This window comes from Ranitomeya imitator, chromosome 3 (assembly GCF_032444005.1).
Source record: "Ranitomeya imitator isolate aRanImi1 chromosome 3, aRanImi1.pri, whole genome shotgun sequence".
NCBI classification, from domain to species: Eukaryota; Metazoa; Chordata; class Amphibia; order Anura; family Dendrobatidae; genus Ranitomeya; species Ranitomeya imitator.
This window is the reverse complement of record NC_091284.1, coordinates 488,833,686-488,852,302: the sequence shown is the minus strand read 5'-3', so window position 1 is coordinate 488,852,302 and position 18,617 is coordinate 488,833,686. Positions and strand designations below refer to the sequence as shown.

The 18,617-nt window shown below is 46.4% G+C and overlaps 1 protein-coding gene across 4 annotated transcripts in view; it reads left to right on the top strand.

The window, feature by feature from the left end:
* The window catches only part of TBC1D8 (TBC1 domain family member 8), a 138,624-nt gene that overhangs the window by 32,273 nt on the left and 87,734 nt on the right, over positions 1-18,617 (top strand). For all 4 annotated transcript variants that reach the window (XM_069757599.1, XM_069757600.1, XM_069757601.1 and 1 more), the window contains 2 exons: positions 8,828-9,056; positions 13,484-13,724. In XM_069757599.1, coding sequence (XP_069613700.1) covers positions 8,828-9,056; positions 13,484-13,724 — 470 coding nt within the window. The remainder of the gene's footprint in view (positions 1-8,827; positions 9,057-13,483; positions 13,725-18,617) is intronic.

Here is an 18,617-nt window from a genome sequence, read left to right as displayed (position 1 = left end):
TAAAGGCTAAATATACATCTGCGGGCTGATATTCATAGCCTGGGAAGATCCATGAGTGTTAACCCCTTCCCAGGCTATAAACATCGGCCCCTAGTCGCTGGCTTTCCCTCTGTGGCGCAGAAAACTGTGCAGGAGCCCACACCATTTTTTTTCTTCAATATTTTAATAAATTAAACAGATATTGCGTTTAAGACCGGGGTCACACTTGTGAGAAACTCGCACGAGTCTTGCACCACAATACCCGTCACTTGGGACCGGAGTGTGCGGCTGCATGTATTTCTATGCAGCTCAAAGCTCCGGTCCCAGTGTTGGCTTCAGTGTCGGGTATTGAGGTGTGAGACTCGTGCGAGTATCTCACAAGTGTGACCCCAGCCAAACGCAGATTTTGTGTGTGTGTCTTTATTTTACTCTTTATGTACCATTTTTTAAATTATGTTTATTACTAAATATCTGGCTTGGTATTATCTATCTATAGATGGATATATCGATAGATAGATATATCTGTAGATAGATGGATAATAGATAGATAGATCTATATATAGATAATAGATGATATATCTATCTATTATCTATCTATCGATCTAGAAACAAAAAAGGACAGCACAGTATAATACTTATCTTCGGATGCAAGGCCCCCAGGCAATCTGTCCAATGATTGTCCACACTTCATAATATTCAAAAGAAGAGGCAGCACTCCATTGTTTCAGTGGGATCATGTGCAGGATTTTAATCAACCCACATGTCTGGGCGATGTTTCGGCTACAAATGAGGCTTTCTCAAGCCCAGACATGTGGGTTGATTAAAATCCTGCGCATTATCCCACTGAAAAAATGGAGTTCTGCCTCTTCTTTTGAATTTTATCTATAGACCTATCGATCTGTGTGTGTAATAATTCTTCAATGGAGTGTTTAAATGAAGAAGTTGGACAAGAAATGACATCATAATTCTTTTTTTTTGTTCAATAATAGATCTTTATTTAGCTTTCAAAAACGCATACAAATCTGCATGAAAAAAAACGCATGAAAATCCACACCAAAAACGCGTGGATTTTTACCTGCGTTTTCTGCCAAGAGATGCAGAATCTGCACAGAAATTTCCACAGGCAAATCTGCAACGTGTGCACATACCGTTATAAAGTCCCATGACGTCCAGTACCATCTTTACACTGATGAAACTAAAGGCCCCTTCACATTAAGCGACGCTGCAGCGATACCGACAACGATCCGGATCGCTGCAGCGTCGCTGTTTGGTCGCTGGAGAGCTGTCACACAGACCGCTCTCCAGCGACCAACGATGCCGGTAACCAGGGTAAATATCGGGTAACTAAGCGCAGGGCCGCGCTTAGTAACCCGATGTTTACCCTGGTTACCATGCTAAAAGTAAAAAAAAAAAACCAAACACTAGATACTTACCTACCGCTGTCTGTCCTCAGCGCTGCGCTCTGCTTCTCTGCTCTCCTCCTGTACTGGCTGTGAGCCGGAAAGCAGAGCGGTGACGTCACCGCTCTGCTTTCCGGCTCACAGCCAGTACAGGAGGAGTGCAGAGCACAGCGCTGGAGGACAGACAGCGGTAGGTAAGTATCTAGTGTTTCTCCTTCGCCTCATTGGGGGACACAGGACTGTGGGTGTATGCTTCTGGCGCCAGGAGGCTGACACTAAGTAAACTTGAAAAAAAAAAAAAAGTTAGCTCCTCCTCCGTCGTATACACCCTGACACTGGCTACCAGAGACTCCAGTTTATGCTTAGTGTCTCAAGGAGGCACATCTCTGGGTCCTGGATCGTTGGACCCGATTTTTCAACATCTTTGGATTGAAGGGGCGACGGACCTTTTTGAGGGTCCGATCTCCCCAAACCATCAACGGGCAAGTACGTGCGATGTTTCTCCACGTATCCTTCCTCGCGACGTGGGATTCTTCACCGGACTAGCCCTGACCACCCTGAGGTAGCTAGACTCCAGGCTGTACAGGTGCTCATAAGATGTCCGTGTGTTCCCCCCTGAATTCTACACCCCTGCGGTGTTAGCTGGGGTGGTGGACGGTCCCTCTCCTTATCCTGGGGATAATGGAGATAGGGTTCCTGCACCGTCATTGGTTCTACCCCTCGATAGTGCGGTATGATTGGGGGGCTCCTGGCATTACCTGTGGCTGTGTCTTCCGGGAGTGCGGTGCCTTTTTTTTCTGCTGAGGCCGGGGCGGCGCTGCGGCGTGGTCCGGCGCTCTGGCGCTGGGACGGTGGCGCTGCGGGGTGATCCGGCGCTGCTGCATTGGGACTGCTGCGCTGCGGCGTGGTCCGGCGCTGGGGCGTTGGATCGGCGGCGCTGCAGCGTTGTCCGGCGCTGTGGCGTTATGTCGGGCGACGCTGTGGCGCAGCTGCGCTGCAGCATGGTCCTGCGGCGCGCGGCGTTAGGCTCAGCGCCGCTGTCCCCCCAGAGGCTTCGGCTCTGCCTGGCCGCTTCGGGCGTGGAGCGGCTTCCTGGAGCCGGGACTTCCGGCCATCGGACCGCGCTGGGAGGCTCCGCCCCTTTCGGCGCGTCACTTCCGGTTCCGGCTCTCCTCGCTCTAAGGGGGGAAAAATTGAGGCCCCGGCTTCGGGCCTGCTCCAGGCCGCAGCATCGTTTGGCGGTCCCTCCCCCCTAAGGCCGGCTATGTATATAAAACAGCGTTTTTGGGCTCAGCATCATGCTTTCAGATCCATCTCGGTACTCGTGGGGACACAGGACTGGGGTAAGTGCTTCTCCCTTCATCTGGCTGAAGCATTCCTTTTTTCCCAGTCTCTGGCCCTGAGTATAGCATTACGGATCATTATGTCTAGAAGGGTTAAGACTCACACGGTTCTTTTTACCAGTTGTGTATCTTGTAGTGCCCTTTTTCCGCACGCCCAAAGTAATCGCCTCTGCGAGGCCTGTGACTCTGAACGCGTCCAGGAGCCCCCCCCTGCCAGTTCTCCAGTAGTCTCTCCGGCTCCGGTACCTCAAGCAGATGCTGGGGTAGCTCCACCGGAATGGGTCACGTCTTTGTCACAATCCATGGCGTCCCTTACTGAAGCGATCAAATCTCTGCAGACCCCGGCGGTCGGGACCAGTAGTCCGCCTGTCTTAGAGAGGGCCTCGGGGTCTCAGGAGTCTTCGGCCTGCAGGGGGCGCGCTCTCACTCGACAGACGCATGGAAAGCGGATTCGCAAAGCGTCTCCCAGGCACTCAGGTGCTTCCGCATCCTGGAGTTCCGTATCTTGCTCTCCTTCCCCTGCAGAAAGCGGTGAAGTTGAGACTGACTACGAGTCAGAAGGGTCTCTTAATTTTGATAAACCTGGGTTTCAGGAGTCAGTAGACAGCCTAATTGAAGCTGTCAATCAGTCTTTGGGGATAGAAGACGAGCTCGTCTCTTCCTCTGATCATAAGGTCTCATTTAAGCGGTCTAAACGGGCCCATAGGGTTTTTTCCTCTCATCCTGAGTTCGAGGACCTGATTCGACGCAATAGGGAGCACCCGGACAAACGCTTTTCAGGGCAAAGAGCTCTGAAGGCTAGGTATCCCTTTGCTTCGGAACTTTGTAGTGATTGGGCAGAAAATCCTTCTGTAGATCCTCCAGTGTCCCGTTTAGCCTCTAACACGTTACTATCTCTCCCTAATGGCTCATCGATTAAGGATCCTATGGATCGTCTTATAGAGAGCTTGGCTCGTTCCGTCTTTGAGGCCTCAAGCTCAGCACTTTTTCCTTCTTTTGCGGCAACCTGGGTTGCCAGGGCTATGATATCTTGGTCTGACTCGTTATCTAAGGCTCTCCAGGATGGTAATGTGTCAGCAGAATTGGCTGAAATGTCATCTCAGGTAGCTATGGCCGGTAGCTATCTGATTAACGCATCTCTGGATGCGGCAGATTGTGCTTCCTCGGCTGCATCTAATGCTATTGCCATCAGAAGGGCCTTTTGGTTAAGGTCCTGGCGGGCTGATTCTACTTCTAAGAAATCTCTTACATCCCTGCCGTATCAGAGTGGTCGTTTGTTCGGAGAAAAGCTGGATCAGCTCATTTCTGACTCTACAGGAGGGAAAAGTAAGTTCCTTCCTCAGCAGAGGGCCAGACAGCCTTTTCGGCGCCATTTTCAGGCTCGCTTTAGAACCTTTCGCTATGTCAGATGGGCCCCAGCATCAGGTTCTCCTGCGCAGGGTCGGCCCAATCAGGACCGAGACGGTCGGACCCCTTATACGGCCAGCCAGGGGGGAAGAATGCGTCCCCAGTCTTCTAGATCTAGAGGATCTAGGACGCAAAGATTTTCGGCCAAGTGACTGGAGGCCTCTTCCGGGCATCTCCAGAAAGGTAGGCGGACGTCTACTTTTATTTCGCCAGGTCTGGCTTCAGGTAATCCACGACCAGTGGGTGGCAGAGCTCATATCTTCAGGTTACAAAATAGAGCTGGTCTGTCTCCCTCCTCCCCGGTTCTTCCCATCCCGTCTTCCCAAGTGCAAATCTCTTCGTCAAAGCTTGTTCAATTCCATAGAGTCTCTCCGTATCAGCGGTGTCATTTCTCCTGTTCCAAAGAAAGAAAGATTCCAGGGCTTTTATTCCAATCTTTTTGTAGTGCCCAAAAAGGATGGAGCAGTGAGGCCTATCCTAGATCTCAAACTCTTAAACAAGTTTGTCCGCGTTCGACACTTTCGTATGGAGTCTCGGCGGTCGGTCATCGCCTCTCTGGAAAAGGGAGAATTTTTGGCCTCAATAGACATTCAGGATGCTTATCTTCATATTCCCATCTTTCCGCTCCATCAAAGATTTCTCCGGTTTGCCGTAAACAATCTACATTTCCAGTTCACGGCATTACCTTTCGGACTGGCCTCCGCTCCCAGGGTGTTCACAAAAGTCATGTCGACTGTGGTGTCCATTCTACACTCCCTAGGTATTGTCGTCTTGCCATACCTAGACGATCTGCTGATCAAGGGACCGACATTTCAGTCTTGCAAGGAAAATGTCGACATCACTCTGGACACCCTTTCCCGTCTAGGTTGGTTGGTAAATTTAAGGAAGTCGTCTCTACGGCCGTCTCGAAAAATCTCTTTTTTAGGCATGATCTTCGACACCTCTCAAGCCTTAACTATCCTTCCCCAGGACAAGGTCCTAGCCCTTCGGCGGGAAGTGAGGAACCTGCTACAACCATACCCTCATACGATTCGGTCCGGGATGAGGGTGTTAGGAAAGATGGTTGCAACCATAGAGGCGGTTCCGTTTGCACAGTTTCATCTTCGACCCCTCCAACGTGCAATCCTATCAGCATGGAACAGAAATCCTCTCTCTCTCAACCGCAAATTTCGGTTGTCTTTCCAGACCAAACAGGCTCTCGCTTGGTGGCTAAACAGCTCATCTCTACTCAGGGGGAAGCCCTTTCCCCCAACCAATTGGTTAGTGGTCACAACAGATGCCAGTCTCCTGGGTTGGGGAGCAGTGTTCTTCCATCACACAGCTCAGGGACGCTGGTCTCCTCAGGAATCAGAACTCCCCATCAATATCTTAGAGATTCGAGCGGTCCGGCTAGTCTTGTTACGTTTTCACCATCTTCTGGCGGGTCGCCCTGTCCGGATTCAATCGGACAACGCCACAGCGGTAGCTTACCTAAATCACCAGGGGGGCACCCGCAGCAAGGCAGCCATGCAGGAGGTAAAACTGATTCTACTCTGGGCGGAGAGAAATCACTCTGTGATCTCAGCGGTCCACATTCCGGGCGAAGAAAACTGGGCGGCAGATTTCCTAAGCCGTCAGGGTCTAGCCTCCGGGGAATGGTCTCTCCACCCCGAGGTTTTTGTGCAGATATGCCATCTTTGGGGAACTCCAGACGTGGATCTAATGGCGTCCAAGGTGAATGCCAAGGTGCCCAGTTTTGTCTCTCGGTACCGAGATCCCCAGGCTATCGCCGTGGATGCGCTGGTACTGTCTTGGAACCAATTTCATCTCTCTTATCTGTTCCCTCCTCTGGCACTGCTCCCGAGAGTAATCAAGAAGATCAAATCAGAGAGAGTGCCGGCCATCCTGATCGCTCCGGATTGGCCACGACGGACCTGGTATGCAGACCTGGTACAACTTCTAGCCGGGGTTCCTTGGCGGCTCCCCGATCGGCCAGATCTTCTATCTCAAGGGCCGATCTACCACCAGAACTCAGAGGTCCTACGTTTGACGGCCTGGCCGTTGAATCTTGGGTTTTAACTCAGGCTGGTTTTTCTCAAGAAGTGGCTGATACTATGATCAGTGCACGTAAGTCCGTTTCGGCCAGGATTTATTATCACACTTGGAAGGTGTTTCTTTCCTGGTGTAGAGAACGCGGGCTGCCCCCTCTGCGTTTCTCCGTTCCAAACATTCTAGCCTTCCTTCAAGCAGGCCTGGATTCTGGGCTTGCTCCGAGTACCCTTAAAAGGCAGGTTTCGGCTTTATCAGTACTTTTTCAGCACAGGATTGCTCCTAATCGTCAAGTCAGGACTTTTTTCCAGGGAGTCGCTCATAAGGTCCCTCCTTATAAGACTCCTTTGGAAGCTTGGGACCTTAATCTGGTCTTAAGGGCTTTACAGGACGCTCCTTTTGAGCCTCTTCAAGAGGTTTCTTTGATGTTTCTCTCTTGGAAAGTCGTATTTTTAGTGGCCATAACGTCCATAAGACGGGTATCGGAGTTGGCAGCTCTTTCTTGTCGTCCTCCTTTTTTGCGATTTCATCGGGACAAGGTGGTGCTCAGACCAGCACCGTCCTTTTTGCCGAAGGTTGTTTCATCTTTTCACATTAATGAAGATATTGTTCTGCCCTCTTTTTGTCCGGCACCTACGCACCGTGTTGAAAAAGCTCTCCATACGTTGGATCTGGTGAGGGCTCTGAGGAGGTACGTTTCCCGTACGGCCCCCTTTCGCCAGACGGATGCTCTGTTTGTCCTTCCGCAGGGTCGCAGGAAGGGATGCGCGGCTTCAAAATCTACCCTGGCCAGATGGATAAGGGCGACCATTCAGGAGGCTTATCGCTCCATGGGCATGACGGTTCCGGCCGGAATCAAGGCTCATTCGACTAGAGCAGTGGGGGCTTCCTGGGCCGTTCGGCACCAGGCCTCAGCAGAACAGGGTTGCAAGGCTGCGACCTGGTCTAGTCTGCATACGTTTGTCAAACATTATAATGTCCATTCCCAGACCTCTGCAGACGCAAGTCTGGGTAGAAGAATTCTTCAAGCGGCAGTGGCGCATTTATAGACAAACATTATCTGGCTGTCTTTTTCTGGTGAGTGATTTTTCCCACCCAGGGACTGCTTTAGGACATCCCACAGTCCTGTGTCCCCCAATGAGGCGAAGGAGAAATAGGGATTTTTGGTTACTCACCGTAAAATCCTTTTCTCCAAGACGCTCATTGGGGGACACAGCTCCCTCCCTGGTAGCCTTATGGCTGCTTTGGTTATATCTGATTACATTAGTCAGTAGGATCTTTTCTAGACATAAAGTTTCTGTACTTATGCTGTTATATTATTTTTTGTGTTTTTTGTTCTCCTACTGCTTTTTGCACCAAACTGGAGTCTCTGGTAGCCAGTGTCAGGGTGTATACGACGGAGGAGGAGCTAACTTTTTTTTTTTTTTTCAAGTTTACTTAGTGTCAGCCTCCTGGCGGCAGAAGCATACACCCACAGTCCTGTGTCCCCCAATGAGCGTCTTGGAGAAAAGGATTTTACGGTGAGTAACCAAAAATCCCTATTTTTTTTTTTTTTTTACTTTTAGGATGGTAACCAGGGTAAACATCGGGTTACTAAGCGCGGCCCTGCGCTTAGTTACCCGATGTTTACCCTGGTTACCAGTGAAGACATCGCTGGATCGGTGTCACACACGCCGATCCAGCGATGTCAGCAGGAGTCCAGCGACGAAATAAAGTTCTGGACTTTATTCAGCGACCAACGATCTCCCAGCAGGGGCCTGATCGTTGGTCGCTGTCACACATAACGATTTCATTAACGATATCGTTGCTACGTCACAAATAGCAACGATATAGTTAACGATATCGTTATGTGTGAAGGTACCTTAAGATCTACCTCTCTGGCCCAAACATCACCTCTCTGCTGTACAGAATCCTAGAGTGTCAGTCAGCCAGATTCTCCTTCTCCTCTCACGTCCTCAAACTCATTGTGGACAAATCTGAACTCCTCATCTTTCCTCCATTTCTCCTAACTCCCTTACCAATCTGTCTATCACAATGAATGACACCACACCCTAGACTCTGCCCTGTCCTTCAAACCACACATCCAAGCTCTTCCTGCTTCCAGAATCCATCCTTTCTTCAACTCTCAAACTACTAAAATGTTAGTGCATGCCTTCATCATTTCCCGCCTCGACTACTTCAATATCCTCCTATGTGCCTCCATGCTAACACTCTCACACCTCTCCAGTCCGTCCTTAACTCTGCTGCCCGACTTATCCACCTCTCTCCACACTAACCCTCCGCTTCTCCCCTCTGCAAATCCCTTCATTGGCTCGCCATTCCCCAACACATCCAGTTCAAACTGCTAACGCTGACCTACAAAGCCATCAACAACCTGTCTCAGAACTAATCCCCGATTTCTTCCAACACACAGTCCTCCCATTTACAGTACTATAATTAAGCTGTATGGCATTTCCTTGCACACCTGGTGGGTAGGGGCACTTCTCTGCAGGGAAAACTGGTGCTTGATCAGTTCTGCGCCCTCTTCACCCCAACAATTGGTGCACCCCACAGACTATAAAGTGATCTAAATACATTATACTTTAGTTTCAATAACTATTCAGTACTAATCACTGTGTTTATAATGCCACAATTGAAGGGATCATGTCCTCTGTTCTACATTTACTGCAGGGCCTTATTGCGGAAGAGACCAGCAGCAGGTTGGCCGAGCAAGAGGAAGATCCTGAAAAATTCCGTGAGGGATTGGTAAAATTTGAGAGCAGGTTCAACTTCCCAGAGGCTGAAAAGCTGGTCACGTTTTACTCCTGCTGCTGCTGGAAGGGCAGAGTGCCACGCCAGGGTTGGCTCTACCTGAGCATCAATCACCTTTGCTTCTATTCCTTCTTTTTGGGAAAAGAATGTAAGTCACTGGAGCTCTGTTCACGTTTTACTTTTAAATCTCGAGTTATGATATACCTAAGAGTATGTAATGGTAACATAAAAATCCAAAAAGTGGCCCACATTGACTAATATGTTAAACTAGATGGTGGCCCGATTCTAATGCATCGGGTATTCTAGAATATGCATGTCCATGTAGTATATTGCACAGCCCACGTAGTATATTGCCCAACCACGTAGTATATTGCCCAACCACGTAGTATATTGCCCAGTCACGTACTATATTGCTCAGCTACGTAGTATATTGCCCAGTGACGTAGTATATTGCCCAGCCACGTAGTATATTACCCAGTCACGTACTATATTGCTCAGCTACGTAGTATATTGCCCAGTGACTTAGTATATTGCCCAGTGACGTAGTATATTGCCCAGTGACTTAGTATATTGCCCAGCCACGTAGTATATTGCCTTACCAGGTAGTATATTGACCAGCCACGTGGTATATTGCCCAGCCGCGTACTATATTGCCCAGTCACGTACTATATTGCCCAGTCACGTAGTATATTGCCCAGCCACGTAGTATACAGCACAGTGACGTAGTATACAGCACAGCGACGTAGTATACAGCACAGCGACGTAGTATACAGCACAGCGACGTAGTATACAGCACAGCGACGTAGTATACAGCACAGAGCCACGTAGTATACAGCACAGACACGTAGTATACTGCCCAGTCACGTAGTATATTGCACAGCGACGTAGTATACAGCACAGTGACGTAGTATACAGCACAGCGACGTAGTATACAGCACAGCGACGTAGTATACAGCACAGCGACGTAGTATACAGCACAGCGACGTAGTATACAGCACAGAGCCACGTAGTATACAGCACAGACACGTAGTATACTGCCCAGTCACGTAGTATATTGCACAGCGACGTAGTTTACAGCACAGACACGTAGTATATTGCCCAGTCATGTAGTATATTGCCCAGCCGCGTAGTATATTGCACAGCGACGTAGTATACAGCACAGAGCCACGTAGTATACTGCCCAGTCACGTAGTATATTGCCCAGCCACGTATGTAACAGGTTAAAAAAGACTTAAAATAAAAAATAAACATATACTCACCCTCCGAAGGCCAATTGAAGTCCTGGCACCTGTGTGCGGTGCACGCGGCAGCTTCCGGTCCCAGGGCTGGTATGAGAGCAGGACCTGTGATGACGTCATGGTCAAATGTCTGTGACGTCATGGAAGGTTCTTCTCGCATAGCATCTTTGGAACCGGAACCTGCCGCTTGCACTACCGAGGACAGGGTGCACGTCGGAGGGCGAGAATAACCTTTTTTTTTATTTTTTATTATTATTATTTTTAACATTAGATCGTTTTACTATTAATGCTGCATAGGCAGCCTGAATAGTAAAAAGTTGGTCACACAGGGTTAATAGCTGCGTTAATGGAGTGCGTTGCACCGCGGTCCATTAACGCTGGCATTAACCCTGTGTGAGGGCTGACTGGAGGGGAGTATTGAGCGGGCACTGACTGCGGGGAGGAAGGAGCGGCCATTTTACCGGCGGACTGTGCCCGTCGCTGATTGGTCATGGCAATGGTCGTGGGCGTTTTGCCACGACCAATCAGTGACTTGGATTTCCATGACAGACAGAGGCTGCGACCAATGAATATCCGTGACAGAAAGACAGACAGACAGACGGAAGTGACCCTTAGACAATTATATAGTATATGATTCTAACTTTCTTTTTCTTTTCTTTTTAAAGTTGCAGCTTAAGTTTTCTTACAAGAGTTTCAGCACTTCTAGAATTTATTTTGGCTAACATTAATTCTTTCCTTTTATACACCAAATATTTTAGCTGCCACACTCCCCAAAGCATATGACACTTTAAAGGTATGCTAATATGTGGTATTTTGAGCAACTAAATTCTCCTGCAGATCCTTGATAAAGATATGTTGATGCTTGCTTGGTATCCCCAAAACAGTCTTGGACGGACAGTGAGAGATTTTGGATTTTACAGATCTTGTCCTAATTCCCTTTAACAAGTGTTTCTTAGGTCGGTTTCATGTCTATAAAACACGAACTGTGGTCGGCTTGAGATACCTGGCCCATAAATTGGGTCTCCTGACCTGAGCATCTGCTTCATAACAGGGGTTAGCTCAGGTCAGGAGACCCAGTGATTTTGTGATCAGAGCAGGGTCTGTGTTTCATGGACATATGAAACTATCATGAGGCTGACTTAAAGGGAACCTGTCACTTCCCCCCCCCCCCAGGCGTTTGTAACTAAAAGAGCCACCTTGTGCGACACTACTGCTGCATTCTGACAAGGTGGCTCTTTTAGTTCTTGGTGCTGTAACTGCAGAAATAATTGATTTTGCAATTTGTTCAAAATACCTTGAAATAGTCCTAGGGCAGGTCTCAAACCCCCCCCCCCCCCCCAATGCAGACGCATCACCGCAGTTACTCATGCCCTCTTGGCGCCGTCTCCATAGTTTTCAACTGTCCCGCTGCCTGCGCTGTTATCTTATGCCTTGGGCATGCGCAGTTAGCGCTGCCTGTCTTCTGACTTCATTTGATGTCATGCTGACTGCGCCTGTGCGGTCGCGCTGCCCGAGATCCTACCCCGCAGTGTCTTCTGCTTTATTCACACTGCTGGGCGGGAACTTGGGCAGTGCGGCAGCACAGGCGCAGTCAGCAAGACATCAAATGACTTTAAAGACGGCAGCGTCTGATGAGCTGAGCTCCCCACACGCAGTTCACTGGCAGCTCAGGTCTCTTGAGAATGCAGGATTTTGCAAAAAAACTTTCAGGATCTTGCATTTTCTCATAGACTTGTATTAGCAACGGATTGTGACGGATGGCCATCGGTTTCATCCGTCATGCACTGGATCCTGCGTAAAAAAAAAAAAGCGGTCCGTTGGGCAGAGAAAACGTTCAGAGGAACGTTTTTTTCTGCACGTCGGAAAATCGGTCAGTGACGCATCCTGTTCTGCCAGTCACTGGCTACAATGGAAGCCTATGGGCGCAGGATGCGTCGCTGCCTGTGAAAAGCAGGAATCCAACGACGGGTCCTGCCTTTTCAAACTGAGCACGTGTGGAAGAATTTCCTGTCAGGGAAATTCTCTCTCTCGCTCGCTCTCTTTCTCTTTTTACTATTGATGCTGCCTATGCATCATCAATAGTAACAAGATATAATGTTAAAATAAAAAATTGCAATATTCTCACCTACCGGCATTCCCAAGCAGCGTCACCGATGCTCCCGGCAGCTAGCGTTACTTCCTAGTAATACTGTACATTACGAAATCTCGCGAGAAGTCGCATAATAGGTATCGCAGTATCTGGAACGTCCCAATCTATAAAAGTGTTATTTATTCTTTATGGTGAACACTATAAAAAAAAATTAAAAAACGTAAAAAAATGTCACTTAATTATACTGCAACACAAAAAATTTAGTTAAAAGCAATGATAAAAGTCATATGTAAAAAGAAATGCTATAACTGAAAACACCAAATTGTCCTCCGAAAAACAAGACCTAATGTGCCTGATTCGACAAAATTAAAAGTTACAGCTCTCCGAAAATGACAATGTAAAAACAAATCAATTTTTGTGAAACTGCAATTGCACCTGTTAGAGGCCGCAGACACCGATGTGTCCCTTTCTTTGTTTATTAGACACAGTTCTGTACATTTTGTAGTAAACAGTCTTATCGAATAAAGAAGCCAAAGTGTGGTGGTCTGGCTATCCCCATTTTACTGTGTGCACCGCTTCCTCTGTAGTTTTCCTTGCACAGAAGGGATTTGCCTACAGTTGCTTGATGTTACCTGTTCTGACAATAGTGCCCATTCATGCAGGTTTCTAAGAAGTTCTCAGGAGTATGTTTAATTATCCTTGTGTGAGTGGCCTCCAAATTCTCCCGATCTGAAAGTAGTAGAACCTGTTTTCGTCTCTTTCTTAGAAACCTTTTATGTCTTCAGTCTAAACTCAAGATGTACAAGGTCCACTAGACACACATGTTGTCTTCAATTTCTATAAAGCGAACATTAACTGATGAGGTTCACCGTGCATGTCACTATAGCTTAGTTATTCTGCATGTCGTTTCAAAGCTTGATTTTTTTTTTTTATATGAAGAATTGATCACCCTTGTATGTCCCCAGACAGAATAATTCTAAAATGTGTTTGTATATAGAAATATATTTATACTGCAGTAATTTTATTTGTATGCAATGCCTTTGTGTTTAATAGTTGTTTATATTTTGCAAATACATTGTGATATTACTTTACAGCTTATGCCTTTCATACCCGTAAAAAAAACTTCTTATTTGTAGTATATTAGACAGACATCGCATCATTTATATAAAGTTGAATGTATTGGCTAAATTGTATTGTGGTTTGTTTGATGGTGACCCTTTTTACGTTATATTTTCTGTTCTTGTTTAGTAAAACTTGTGATCCCCTGGGTAGAGGTTCAGAAACTTGAAAGGGCATCAAATGTTCTTATGGTTGATATCATCATGGTCTATACACGTGGTAAGGAGCGGGAGTTCTCCATGTTCCTTGACATCAATGAGGTGTTTAGAATAATGGAGCAGCTTGCAGATGTGACGGTCAGGAGGCTGCTGGACAATGAAGTCTTTGAACTAGACCAAAATTTGCAGCAACCAACTCAAATCAGTAAGAGGTAGGTGTTCTATCATTTCTTTTTTTTTTTGTGTGTGTTTTTTTTAATTTTCAACATAATTAAATTATAGAGCATACATTTTAGTCCAATAAACCTTTCAACAGAAGGTCACAATTTGTACTAGAGAAGCAAACCCTGGATAAGAACCCAAAGTCAAGAAGTGCATATCAAAAATATGTAATAAAACCATTCTTAATTGATCAAATATAATAAATTTAAACAACGTGCCACGTGTCAAAAAGGGACACAGCAAGATATTATTTATATAATTTGAGAATACAAGTGAAAAATTGCATCAATATGTTGTAGAAAATTCAAACAAACTGTATGGTTCCATGGAGAATGAACTTGTAGTAACAAGTGTTAGATGTGCATTGGAGGTAAATGCAAGATAAATTGAAAATATCACATGGCTAAGTGATGTATGTCAACTAATAATAAAGGTATCAGATTTCCACAAGCTCACGATTGCTGTCACAACTGCCAGAAAGTGCTTCAGTGCATATAGTCAAAAAAGATCAGTGTTATGAGTGCACAACACGCGATAAATTGCAGCACATAGGGTTAATATATCATATTGTGACTTATGACCGTGTATACAAAATATACATATAAATATAAAGCTGGTAAATACTTTTTGTACATAGTGTTAAGTATGGGTGTAGATATACCCAGAAAAAACAAAGTGCCAGCGTATATGAGTTCAATAAATCACTATGCATATGGTCAAGATTTAAGAACCATAGGAGCTGAGATATCAGCTGCGTCCCTCATCCGACGCACTATCTTCTTCCGGGGGCGTATTTAGATGGAGGGACTCGTGATTATTTAAATTGCCCACACACCAATCGGAGGATGCCATTCTCAAACAACGGTCACATGGTCAAATCCAGCCAGTCCCCACTATCCTAAGAAATAGGGTGTGGTGTATTTGCCAGGTGACATGTTCATTTAATAAAATTGAAAAGTGCAAGGGAAATACCAGTGCAGCCAGTCATGATGTCAACGCCGTGAAGTAACTTCCCGTTCCTAGCTGTAGTGGAAGCATGGGTTTGTTTATATTGTATAGATGGACAACCAGTGCAATGACTGGCATAGGTTGGAGTCATTTGTGTAGCAGCTGGACAGAAAATAGGAGCATAGCTGCTGCATTCATGTTAGATTTTAGAGGGAAGAGATTGATATGGGTGAGATAAGTTAGTAGAGAATTGCAGTAGTCAAGGCCACTATGAATAAGAGTGACAGTATTGCTGCCTGGAATTTATGATTGTCCCACACATGGAAATAAAATATCAGGTAATGTCATTGACTGCGCAAAGTCTGGAGAAGACCAGGTCCAGTGAATTCCCATCTTCATGTGTAGGAGAGTAAAGGTACCTTCACACATAGCGATATTGTTAACGATATCGTTGCTTTTTGTGACGTATCAACGATATCGTTAATAAAATCGTTGTGTGACAGCGACCAACGATCAGGCCCCTGCTGGGAGATCGTTGGTCGCTGAAGAAAGTCCAGAACTTTATTTTGTCACTGGACTCCCGCGGACATTGCTGGATCGGCGTGTGTGACACCGATCCAGCGATGTCTTCACTGGTAACCAGGGTAAACATCGGGTAACTAAGCGCAGGGCCGCACTTAGTAACCCGATGTTTACCCTGGTTACCATCCTAAAAGTAAAAAAAACAAACAGTACATACTTACCTACTGCCCTCTGTCCTCCAGCGCTGTGCTCTGCACTCCTCCTGTACTGGCTGTGAGCATCGGTCAGCCGGAAAGCAGAGCGGTGACGTCACCGCTCTGCTTTCCAGCCGCTGTGCTCACACAGACAGTACAGGAGGAGTGCAGAGCACAGCGCTGGAGGACAGAGGGCAGTAGGTAAGTATGTACTGTTTGTTTTTTTTACTTTTAGGATGGTAACCAGGGTAAACATCGGGTTACTAAGTGCGGCCCTGCGCTTAGTTACCCGATGTTTACCCTGGTTACCGGCATCGTTGGTCGCTGGAGAGCGGTCTGTGTGACAGCTCTCCAGCGACCAAACAGCGACGCTGCAGCGATCCGGATCGTTGTCGGTATCGCTGCAGCGTCGCTTAATGTGAAGGGGCCTTAAGTAAGCTGAAAGACCTAGGGAGGAGGTTAGAGATGGAAGATGGGTGACAGATGGGGAGAAGGAAATATCAGTGGCAATGTTAAGCCCCCCATGATGAGTCAGTGTGTCAGAAACCAAGTTGCAAAATGATCTATTAACCGATGGGTTTGACCTGGAGGGAGAATGTAAATGAAGGTACTGAAGGCATAACCTGAAAAGCACGTTTTAGTGCAAGAAGGACAAAGCCTCCACCTTGTCTGTTGTCAGGTCTGGGGGGTATGGGAAAAATGTTGCCCACCGTACAAGAGAGTAGCAGTGAAGGTGATGTCCAGCACTGTCATTCTGGGCTCAACTCCTAAGTCCGCGCTATACAGCAGTGCCGTACCGTAATCGGGAGTATGATCTGATCAATTCTAATTTGACCTTGAAAGCTATGGTCTTGGCATGCCTTTATTTCAGTCTGTCACAGGGCCTTCCAGTGTATTGCGCTTCCTGGCAGTCCAGATCTGTACAAACCATAAATGTTTAATGAATCAATCTTTATTAGTCATTAAAAATATTCTCCAGGCTCTGCTCATGAGTACATAATAATTATGGCTAATAGGCATCCTGCTGCTTATTGACTTTCCATCCGTCGTGTTTTCTCTTCTCCCTTTAATCTCAGACTGATGTTGCATGATACAACTAGGTTAGGCTTTGCAAATTGACTGAAGTGGTATAATGAAATTTGATGTGGAGCATTACACTAATGCTTGCTATCATAAATATGTTGTGCACAGTATTAACATGTTCTATCCCAGAAAAGCCATTATTTGGCATTTTAACCCCTTCACTGATTTACTATTATGCCATAGGATCCAAACCTAATATGCTTGTACTATTACGACATGCTGATGGCGAGGGCTCATGAATTTATATTGGTGGATATCTGCTGTAACAAATAGTTGACACCTATGTAACTATAACTCGATAAGATAGTGACCAGGGCAAGAGGAAGTTAATTCAGGGAGAAGTCTCCCACTGTATCTCATTCAAATTTCTCCTCCTCTTTTCCTCCAAGATGCAACTGGAGGCCTAAAGCCCCCGTCTCACATAGCGAGATCGCTAGTGAGATCGCTGCCGAGTCACAAATTTTGTGACGCAACAGCGATCTCAGTAGCGATCTCGCTATGTGTGACACGTAGCAGCGATCAGGCCCCTGCTGTGAGATCGCTGGTCGTGTCGGAATGGCCTGGACCGTTTTTTGATCGTTGAGGTCCCGCTGGGTAGCACACATCGCTGTGTTTGACACCTTACCACGACCTCGTTGACAGGACGTCCCATTGAATCATCATGAAATAGCATCGTTCTACAGGTCGCTACAGGTCGCCGCATCGCTGCTGCGTCGTTGGGGAGATCGCACTGTGTGACATCTCACCAGCGACCACATAGCGACGCAGCAACGATCCCTGACAGGTTGTATCGTTGTCGGGATCGCTTAAGCGTCGCTATGTGTGATGGGGCCTTAAGGCTATGTTCACACATTGCGTTTTTTGCTATGTTTTTTTTTAAATGCAAATTTTAAGCTGCGTTTTACAGCAGCAGCAAAAGCAATGAGATTTCAGACTTCTCACGCACACAGTTTTTTTTTTTCCTAATTGTATTGGAAAACTGATGCGCTTTTGAAACCTGCGGCATGTCACTTCTTTCAGCGTTTTTACAGCGTTTATTCACCCATAGAAAGCAACGAGTAAGTGCAAAAATGCAGGAAAAAGTGCATGTATCAGGTTTTGCTGCATTTTTGGTGCTGAAACCTAAGGAAGTTGCATCATGTTTTTTGGGGGGCACACTAAACATAATCAGCGTGCACAAGAAACAACAAAAATGCATCAAATACGTAGCAAAAATGCAGCAAAAAGTGCTTTTTGTAAGCAGCTTCTTTACTGCCAAAAGAGCAGGTTTTGCCTGCCGAAAAAACGCAACATGTGAACATAGCCTAATATTGCCCTCTGTATCTAATGGGCTATATATTGGTGTGAAACTCACAGGTGTAATACACTACATTACAGGAGTATTGCGGTATATTATACCAGCAATCAAAGAGTTAGATCTTCAAGTCCCATAATGGGACTAGGTAAAAAAATAAATGTTTTTTAAATATGAAATCTGAAGTATGTGAATTAACTTTTAACGTTTAACCAATTCACCCCCAGATGATTTTTCGTTTTTTCCTTCCCTTCTTCTAAGAACCGTAATTTTTTATTTTTATTTTTCTGACAATATAGCCATATGAGGGTTTGTGTTTTGCTGGATGAGTTGTACATTTGAATGATACCTTTTGATTTTGCCATGTAGTGTACTGGAAAGTGGAAAAAAATTCCAAGCCTGGTGACATTACAAAAAAATTCAATTCCACTATTTTTTCAGGGGGGGTTTGTTTACCATGTTCACTATATGGTAAAACTGACCTGGCAATATGATTCTACAGGTCATTACAAGTACACAGATACCAAACATGTATAATTTCTTTTTCTCTGATCGCCCATGACGGCACCACGGAGAGAGGGGATCCGCCCACCAAGGACAGGAAACCTACGGATAAAAAGGCGGTACCACTCTCCTGCATCAGTTGGTTTCCTGTCCTTGATGGGAGACCTACGGACTTACCAGTCAGCGTTGGAATTCCGGGGCCAACCAGTCCGATTCAGGCAGCTGGGGTCCCTCTGCCTCGGCTGGGGTGGTGACCCGAGGCACCACCGCTGGGGGCTAGTGGGCCTCAAGGGTGCGTGGAGGAGGTGACAAGGAGTTCGCGGTCACCTCCTCAGGTA